The following is a 9246-nucleotide window of genomic DNA, read 5'->3' as shown; positions in this document are numbered from 1 at the left end:
CCCCCCCCCAGTGCTTGCCTTCCCCCGTGTCCCTCTGGCCGCCCCCAGCCCCGCAAAGCGCGCCTCGTCCGCAGTGTCTCCAGCCATGTCTGCCGCGCCACGCATGAACCTCCGGTCGAAGGAGGGCTTCGAGATTTCGGTTGCCGCACACCTGGTGGACAATGCCCTGCTGCGCGCCTTCTTCCTCATTCCCGGCGACGTGCTGCCCTGCCTGATTGACACCAAATCGCTGGCCGTGTACCATGACCCGGACAATGACCCGCCCGGGGTGTTCGCCGAACTGGCCGGCAGCCAGTTCCAGGTGGTCACCTACGACGAGGTGTACGGCTCGGACGACGAGGCGGAGCATGCGCCGGCCGCCGGCCCGGAACGCCGGCCCATCGATCCGGCCCGCATTGAGGGCATGAAGCAGGCCTTGGATGCCTATGTCCAGCGCCACTACACCCCGGCCTTCCCGCAGATCCTGGCCCCGGAATTCGCCGAGCAGGTGGGCTTGTGGGCGGCGCCGGAATTGCTCCGGGCCTTCCAGCTCCCGGTCGATGCGCGGCTCGGCCCGGCGGCCCCGGTGCCGGATTGCCCGCCGGAGCACCTCCTCCGGGCCCTGCTGAAGGTCGAATCGACGGCCAACTTCCTCGTCAGTCTGCCGGTCTTCCGGCTGGACTTCTGCGCGTGCGTGCCTCGCTCTTGCCGCCACCTCGGGGCGGGCGGGGCGCGAGGCCGGGCTCTCTTTCCTTTTGCCCCCCTCTCGCCGCTGCCTCCGCTCATTTCTCATCCAACACGTCCCCCCCCCCTCCCCTCCCCTCCCCTCATCCGTGGGTCTTGTGGCGGACAGGCTTCTCGCTGCGGAGATTCGCCACTTCAATGAGGCCGGCATGCCCACCACGCGCCCGAACAGCATGAACAAGTATGGCCTGGCCCTGCTGCAGCTCGGCCTTGACAAGCTCATGGATACTCTGGTGCGTGACCAGGAGCGGGCCTGCGGCCTTGTGACTTTCTTGCCCGCTCTCGCCCCCGGCCCCCTCCCTTCGACCGGGTGCTGACGCCCTGCCGCTCGCCTGGCGCCTCCACCGGCCGGACACACACCTCCCCCCATGAGGACAGATGAAGTTCTTCCTGGGCCCCTTGTCAAAGGCCCTCTTTGGCGATGCGCCGGCCCCTGCGCCGGGCCCGGCGCCGGCCGGCGCACACGGGCCCGGATGCCACCCCCAGCCGGTGTCCACGGAGCTGGCCCTGCCCTCCGGCCCGAAGCCATGGCCCAACTTCAATGTGGCCTTCCCCGCGGCCGCGGCCTTGGACTTTGTCTATGCCTTCGCCATCCAGTACAACTCCTTCCGGCTGGAGGATGGCCGGCCGGCCGGCGATGTGGCCCTCGACCCGCACACGGACGACTCGCACGTCACGCTCAACGCCTGTGTCGGGGACTTCCAGGAGCCCCCGCCCGCTGGGCACCAGCTTGCCCTGCCTGGTGATGAGCAGGCCGCTGCCCTGCCGGCCGGGTGCACTGCGGTCGCCTTCACCGGCGGGGACCTGATGCTTCTCGGGGTGTCGGGCGCCCCGGGCGGCGCCAAGCCCGAGGAGGATCAAGCGGTTGATGTGCAAAATTCGGAGCGCCTGTCTCAGGCCCCGGGGCATGGTCAGCTGCACCTCGGGGCTGTGCGCCATGCGGCTCTGCCCATCGACCCGGATGGCCGTCGCAGCAATGTGGTTCTCTGGATGCGTAACACGGCGCCCCGATGCGCGCACTAGCATGCGCGCGTGCGCCCCGGGGGCCGGCTGCCGCGCGATCTACGATGACGGCGAAGGCCCCTCGAGTCGTGGTGGGGCCGGGAAAAGATAACGCCGCGCCGGGTGGCAAGGGCAGGGGAGGGAGCAAGCGGGGAAGACCCGCGTGCGGATCAAGTGAAAAAAATAGATTCCCGCCCAGGAAGAATGCACGGCTGTCTCGGTCCTGGTGTGCCCTTTTTTTTTTTTTTTTCATTTCTCCGTGCTTCCCCTTTGCCGACAGTCCAGAGAAGGTGGCAGGGGGCCGAGAAGGGGGGGGGGGGGGGGGGGCAATCCACCGGTGGGGGTTTGTTTTCTTGGTTGTTATTGGTGTCGACGTTTAGGCGATGGCGATTGTGGGGTAATGGGCGGCATGTGATACGTCCACGTGCGCCCCATTACAGGTTGCCTTTGACACGCATCAATCTCCTGGGAAGGGGAAAAACCACATTGTGTCCTGTTCCCCCCCCCCCCCCCCCTGCATTGCCCCCTCGCGCCCCCCCCCACTCCTTTTGAGCGTCCGAGGCTGGGGCGAAGCCGGCCAACTTGGGGGCAGTGGCGACGGAGGGCCGGGAAAACAGGGGGCGCGGGCAGGGCTGCCCCACAGGAAAGCAGCTGGCCCCGCTGGCTGTCCGGGGGAATGTCGTCGCCGGCACTTGGGGCCGGGCCTGCCGGCGTGCCAAGAAGCCACCATTGGCACCCTGGATCTTGGGACGAGCGAAGTTCCGGGGCCGTTGCCGCCGTCGCCGTCGCCGTCGCCGTCGCCGACTTTCGCGGGGCTGTTCGCTTGGGAGCGAGAGGGTGGACGAGCGGAAGAACAAGAAAGCGACACGGAGACCGAGAGAGCGGTAAGACACCGGTCCCCTGCTCGGGAGGAGCATCGCCTGGCAGATTCCCACAGGGAAATGGACTCAGGCAAGGCCGCGCGCGCGCGCGCGCGCACACGCCAGGAATACCGGCGGTCCAACCGGGCACGGTGGGGTCCCAACGGGGCCCGGTGCCTGTGCGCACAAGTACGACCTCGTCCGGGCCCTCTTCCGGGCCCTCTTCCGGGCCCTCTTCCGGGCCAACTGCCTGCCGGTGGGGCACCGGCAACGGGCACTGAAGGGAGCCCGCTCCAGGCTCCGGCTGACCTGCCTGGCAGATCAAGACAGCATATGGCGCCCCTCCCCTCCTATCCCCTCCTCCCTCCCTGCTCCCTCCCTCCCCCCCTCTCCTTTGCTCCCTTCCGGCCCCCGTTTCCGCGCGGATCCCCAGCCATGACCGTCTCCGAGTCCGGGGCTGCCTCGACCACCACGGTACACAAGAAGGTGACTCCGCCTCCCTCTCTCCCTCCCTCCCCTTTCCCATCCGCCCTCCTCCCCAGGGGACCCGGGGGAGAGGGGGGGGGGGACGGGGGAGAGGAGCGGATCTCCCCCCCCCCCCCCCCCGCCGCCGCCGCCGCTTGTCTTGCCTTACCTTGCTCTGGGGCCCACTGTCTGACTCTCTATCCCTCATGGCTGTTTGCCTGCCTGCCTCTCCCTCTCTCTCCCTCCCCCCCCCCCTGCTCCCCCTGCCCTCCCTTGGTGACCAGGCACCAGCCCATCCCCAGCGGAAGGTCGCCGACAAGGGCAGCCACAACAAGGTCTCCAGCGGGAGGACGTCGCCAGCCAACCGCTCGCCACGGATTTCGGACTCCTCGCTGACGATCTTCCACCGGCACTCGCCGAAAGCCCCCTTGATGCCCTTCCTCCTGGAGGCCTGGGTGAAGCCAAGCGTCCGCCGGCCTCTGCCTGACGTCAAGCCAGCTCCAGTGGCTGCGCCGGGGCCCCGCAGCCAGCACCCGCCCTCCTACCTGGGCTGGATCCGGCTGGCAATCCTCGGCTTCGCGCTGCTGGCCCTCCGTGACGCCCTGGACTCGATCGTCACGCATGGCTGGCTGACCCCCATGTACCTGTTCACCAACTTCGCCCGGGACCTGGTCAACATCCCGGGGCTGCTGGCATCGCCGTCCGTGCAAATCCTTTTCTCCTTCAACCTCTTTGTCCTGGCCGGCTGGCTGATCCAGCGGACCGGTGCGTGCCATTCTCCTCTTCGGGTGTCGTCTTTTGTTGCTGGCCGCCTTTGAGGGGGTCCTGCTCGGCCTCGCCTTCTCACATGCCTCCCACCCCCCGCCCCGGTCATGTACCCGCCCCATTGCTGCTGCTATTGCTGCTGCTGCTGCTATTGCTGCTGCTGCTGCTATTGCTGCTGCTGCTGCTATTGCTGCTGCTGCTGCTATTGCTGCTGCTGCTGCTACTGTTGCTGCTACTGCTGCTGCTGCTGCCGTCGCCGCCGCCGCCGCCACCACCGCCGATTGCCCGGGCTGGCATGTCCCTCGTCGCAGCTCACTCCATCTACGAGAAGACCGGGCGCCTGCACACCGGGCTATTCTTCACCCTGCGTGCATTGCTCTCTTGCTCGTGCCTGGCATTCACCACCTGGGCCATGGTCAACTGGGACACCAACATCTGCTTCAACGCGGTGAACATCATCATCATGGCTTCCCACTCTGCGGTTCGTCTGGCCCCCTCTCTTTCTCTCCCCCTCTTCCTGGCAATGCCCACCCCCGGCTGCCATTGGTCGCGCTCTGGCTGGCCCCGGGGATCTTTTCAATGAGCAAGTGCACTGACTCCCCCTCCTCCCCCCCCCCTCCTCTCTCTCTCTCTCTCTCTCGACCTTGATGGGGTGCTCTGCCTGCCGGGCTATCCAGAAACTCTGGTCGTACGGTGCTGTGAACGATGGCCTCCGCTTGGCCGCCAAAATGGCCGAGACTGATCCCACCAACACCAAGTATTCGCAGATCGTGGCCGACAAGCTGAATAACTACCCGAAGAATCTCACCCTCGGGGATGCCTTTTACTTCTCCCTGGCGCCGACCCTTTGCTACCAGCCGATCTTCCCTCGCACCCAGTCCATCAACTGGAGCTTTGTCGCGCTGCGCTTTGTCGAGTTCCTCTTCTTCTGCGCTCTGGAGGTTTTCCTGGCCCTGCAGCTGATGCAGCCTGCCCTGCAGGGCAGCATCGTGGCCTTCGAGCAGGGGGACTACCTGGCTCTGGCGGCCGTGCGTGTTACCCCTTGCCATCTTTTTTGCCGGGGGGGGGGGGGGAAATCCGGCCCCATGCGCGCCCCCGGCGCGCCTCTTGCCACCTGCCCATGCCCCCCTCCCACCACCACCACCACCGCCACGAATCCGCTCAAGCCCTGACTCCTTCCAACCCCGTCAGCGCATCCTCCATATCATGGTCCCGAACATGCTCATCTGGCTGGTGGGCTTCTATGCTTACTTCCATGTTTTCCTCAACATGACTTCTGAGCTGCTCCGCTTCTCGGACCGGCAGTTCTTCTCCGACTGGTGGAATGCCACCACCGTGGTATGTTCCCTGCTGCTGTGCCCTTTCTTCTTGGGCCTTTTTTCCCCTGCTTCCATCTGGAGGTGCCTCTCCTTGGCGGTCGACTTATTCCCCCTCCCCCCCCCCCTCCCTCACCCCTGCCACTCGGAAGGCGTACTTCTGGCGCAGCTGGAATGGCCCGGTGCACAACTTCATCGTCGCCCATGTGTATCTCCCCCTGCAGGAGTCCGGCGCGGCATCGCGCGTCCTGGCCGGCCTGCTGTCTTTCATCATCTCGGCTCTGGCGCACGAGGCTCTGGCCGTCGTGCCCCTGGGCCTGATCGGCAAGGCCCCGCCATACGCCATGCTGGCCATGCTGGCCCAGCCACTGGCCGTGGTGGCCACCGCCCGCATGAAGAAGACCCTCCTGGGGAGCCTCTTCTTCTGGTCGACGCTGATCATCGGCCAGCCGGCCGTGGTTTTCCTCTACTTCATTGCTCACACAAAGGCCTACTCGGCGTGAGCCAATCCTGTCTCTCTTCCCGCCCTCTCTCTCTCTCTCTCCCCTTCTACCACTCGGGACACCCTTGCTTTCAGTGTCCTCTCGGTGGGTCACTCCGGTCTTGGATGAATACACGTGGGGCCGCAGTTGTGCCCTGCCCATCCACTCGCCATCCTGAAGCGTGCATATGTGTGTCTGTGTGTGTCTATATGTATCTGTGTGTGTCTGTGTGGGTGTGGGTGTGGGTGGGTGTGGGTGGTGGTGGGGAGAGAAAGAGAGAGAGAGAGGGGGGGGGGGGAGAGGAGGGAGGAGAGGCCCCACTCATGCCTGGGCTATGGTCTCAGCGCACACCATATGTACCGGGGCGCCTTTTAAGAAGAGTCTCACCTGCCAGTTGTGGGACAGTTTGGGGTATTTGTGTCATCACCACCCACCCCGAAGGCACGCCCCCATGGAGGCCACCCATGGAGCGCAAATCTGGAACGTATGTGCATGCTAGCGTGTGTCTATTTCTCTGCACCCGAACGGTTGGCGACCGGCGGAAGGAGCGGAGGAAGTCTATGGAGAGGTGTCGCCAGCCTCGAGGCCGAACCAGGGCGTGTCCTGGGGGTCGTATTTCGGCGCCGGACTCTCATATGGCAGGGCGCCTACGGATGGACGTGTGTGAGGAGGCAGTGATTGGGTCAGGATAGAGAGAGAGAGAGAGAGAGGAAGGGACGGAGAGAGAGGAAGAAAAGAAGAGGAGGAAGGAGGTCGCCACGGAAAAGGCGGCACTAGGAGGGGCGAGTGGGCGCAGGGAGGACGCAACGTACGGTCCAGGGCGGGCCCACCAGCCAAGAGAACACCGAGCTCGTAATTGACGATGCGTGTGGAAAGGACCTCGCCTGTAACTTTGGAGGTTGAGCAGGCGCCCCAGGCCGACTGGGTGAAGTTGTGCGAGCCGACATACAGCCACAGGGAGCTGGAGACAACCGGCCCCGGGTGAACGTCCGTGCCATCATCGCCGGCCTGTTTGAGAGACGCCGAGGCGGCCTCCGGTGCGGGGCCCGCGGTCGAGGAGGCCAAAGGACCGGCGGCCAGGGCCGCACGCGACCGCTTGGCCGGCTGGAAGGCCGCCGGCGGAGCAGCCGAGCGCTTCCGATCCACCGGGCCAAGGAGATCCTGCCAGGAGCCGACAATCTTGCCGGGCGCACGGCGCGGCGGCGAGTCGGTCAGATCCACCACCGCATCAGCATCACCATGGGCGTCGGCCTCCTCCTCGTCCGATTGGGAGGACTCCTCGCCGGGCCGGGTGCCATCGCTCCGGATCTGGGAAAAGGGCGACACGGAGGCCGGCGGGCCAAAGACACTGGCGCTGGCCGGGGTGGAGACGCACGGCGACTCGATGACATTCGTCCGGCGCCGAACCACCGGGATAGCACCATCCACCCCGACCCCGAGGGCCGAATACAGGGCCCCGACATCCGAGGCATCCATGCTCACCCACCGGCCGCGGTAGAACATCCGCCGGCCGGCGCCAGCCGGGACAGCAGGCCGAGGGGCTGCCGGGGGTGGCGCATCGCCGCCGGCCAGGCGCCGCTCCACCGCGCGGGCCGTGGCCTCGCGCCGGGCCCGCGCCGCCTCCTCCGGCCCCGGGGCCGGGAGGTCCACACGCAGGCGCAGGATCTTCGCATGGCTCAAGAGCCCCCGGCCGGCCACCACCCGACGCGACACATACCGCCGGAGGACATCCCGGCGGAAGGACGGCGCTTGGAACAAGCGCCGCTGCAGGCAGATGGTGGTGGCGGCGGCCGGGCCGAAGGCCGAGTCCTCGACATCCGCCCGGGGGGGAAAGAGAACCTCCGCACGGACCGACACTCGGGCGGCCCCTTCGCCCCGGTTAGATCGGAAGAGCGTCGTGCATACCGCCGGAGGACATCCCGGCGGAAGGACGGCGCTTGGAACAAGCGCCGCTGCAGGCAGATGGTGGTGGCGGCGGCCGGGCCGAAGGCCGAGTCCTCGACATCCGCCCGGGGGGGAAAGAGAACCTCCGCACGGACCGACACTCGGGCGGCCCCTTCGCCCCGGTTGAGACACTTCTCGGTGGGCTGGGTGAATTGCTGGATGAAATCCGCCGACAGAGCCCCGAGAGACCCGGTGACACACTCGAGCGTGACCCGGGCCCCGGGCGGCTGGGCCGGCTGGAGCTGGGCCGCCAGCTCGGCCAGGCGCCGGACCCCATACCGATTGTCCCGGTGGGTGCCGGGAATGCTGGCAACCAGACGCGCCGCGGCCCCGCGCATGTCCGCCTCATCGAGGCGCTTGCGCCACACGCCCTCCGGGATGTCGAGATCGCGCAGGAACCCGGCTAGATCCACGCGCAGGAGGTCCCCGCCCCACGCGCAGAGGGTCCCCGGCGGAGGGGGCACCGCCAGGGGGAAGCCGCCGGCCCCGGCGGCCGCAGCCCCGGCCGGCGCCGCCAGGTTGGGGAAGGTTTCCGTGTAGAGGAACTGCTCCACGCCGCCGGTCCAGTCTTGCGAGGTGAGATTGGCCGAGGACACCACCAGCCGAATGCAATGCCGGTAGAAGAGCAGCATGAACTTCGCGTGGAAGAGCCCGCGCCCGGCACACGCAGGCAGCAGGATGCGCATCGAGGGGTACTCGGCGCAGCGGAGGGAGGTCGCCTCGGCCGGGGTCCCGGCGCCCTGGTGCGCGATCAGGACCACCGGCACGCCGCGCTGGACCCCCGGCAGATGGGCAATCAGCCAGGGAAGCTCCACCACATACGAAGACAGGATGGCGCCCTCGAGCTCCGGGCTGTTGAGCAGGCGCTCAAGGGTGACGTAGTTCCCGGCCGGCATGGCCGGATGCCCGGACCGGGGCTTGTTGCCGGGCAGGGCGTTCCCGTAGAGCATGGACCGGAGGCGGGGAAGGGAAGGGGGCGATGGAGGGCGATGGGGGGCGATGAGGCGGACGAGGAGGCGGCGGCGGCGGCGGCGGCGGCGGCGGCGGCGAAAGGGTGGATGGGTAGGGTAGAGGCGGGCAGGGGGGGGTGCGTCGGCCCCGGCGCGCGATCGTGGAGCGCCCCGGCTGAAAAGCCGCGCGCCCACCAGTCCGACGGGTGGCGAAACGACGGACCCACAGCATGCATGTGACTCGCGGCGGGGACCGCGGCGCCCGAGGGCGCCTGAGCATGTCTGGATCATGCGTCTTTAAATAAAAATAAAAAGGGGGCGGCCCCCGCCGCCGCCCGGGAGGCTGGCCCATTCTGGCGTGCGCGCGTGTCCAGCGGTGGGCCGGTGTCGGGCCTGACGTGTGTGTGTGTGCGCCCGATTTTCATGCTCCCCCCCCCCCCCCCCCCCCCCCGGGCGCGCCCTGTTCGCCGGCCCAGGCGCCAATTCGCCGTGGCGCTTTCACAAGAGAGAGACACCCGCCCGTGGCAGGCCCACCTGTCTAATGCGGCCCTGGCCCCGGTCCGATCGCTGCGGCGCGGGGCCGTGCCCCTGCGATGCCTCCCAGGCGCTGGCCCGGGTTTCCTCCCAAGGCGTCCTCGGACCGGAGAGGCGACGGGGGCGGGGAACACAACACTCCCCCAGCCTCGGGGTGGATGGTCGCCCGGAGCTGAGCTGCCCCAGCCTCCCCCCCCCCCCCCCC

The 9246-nt window shown here is 67.7% G+C and overlaps 3 protein-coding genes across 4 annotated transcripts; 2 read left to right on the top strand and 1 right to left on the bottom strand.

Moving 5' to 3' along the window:
• Positions 1–2: 2 nt before the first annotated feature.
• Positions 3–1959, top strand: H696_04066 (hypothetical protein). The gene is made up of 3 exons (XM_009497941.1): positions 3–669; positions 833–956; positions 1102–1959. The coding sequence occupies exons 1-3, from the start codon at positions 86–88 to the stop codon at positions 1744–1746; spliced, it is 1353 nt and encodes a 450-aa protein (XP_009496216.1). The 5' UTR covers positions 3–85; the 3' UTR covers positions 1747–1959.
• A 960-nt stretch (positions 1960–2919) lies between these two features.
• On the top strand, positions 2920–5675 carry H696_04065. Of its 2 annotated transcripts, none has more exons than XM_009497940.1 (6): positions 2920–3059; positions 3335–3815; positions 4127–4296; positions 4493–4843; positions 5007–5153; positions 5284–5675. In XM_009497940.1, exons 1-6 carry the CDS (start codon positions 3021–3023, stop codon positions 5632–5634), a joined length of 1539 nt encoding a protein of 512 aa, XP_009496215.1. In that variant the 5' UTR covers positions 2920–3020; the 3' UTR covers positions 5635–5675. The 2 variants fall into 2 exon arrangements, with proteins under 2 accessions (XP_009496215.1, XP_009496214.1); XM_009497939.1 differs by having other exon boundaries at positions 2920–3071.
• A 425-nt stretch (positions 5676–6100) lies between these two features.
• H696_04064 (hypothetical protein) lies at positions 6101–8587 on the bottom strand. The gene is made up of 3 exons (XM_009497938.1): positions 7641–8587; positions 6426–7452; positions 6101–6260 (listed from the first exon to the last, which is right to left on the bottom strand). Exons 1-3 carry the CDS (start codon positions 8505–8507, stop codon positions 6172–6174), a joined length of 1983 nt encoding a protein of 660 aa, XP_009496213.1. The 5' UTR covers positions 8508–8587; the 3' UTR covers positions 6101–6171.
• Between the last annotated feature and the right edge of the window lie 659 nt (positions 8588–9246).

Source organism: Fonticula alba (assembly GCF_000388065.1).
Source record: "Fonticula alba strain ATCC 38817 unplaced genomic scaffold supercont2.6, whole genome shotgun sequence".
NCBI classification, from domain to species: Eukaryota; order Rotosphaerida; family Fonticulaceae; genus Fonticula; species Fonticula alba.
The sequence above is the reverse complement of the archived record's forward strand: the minus strand, read 5'-3'. Positions and strand labels throughout refer to the sequence as shown.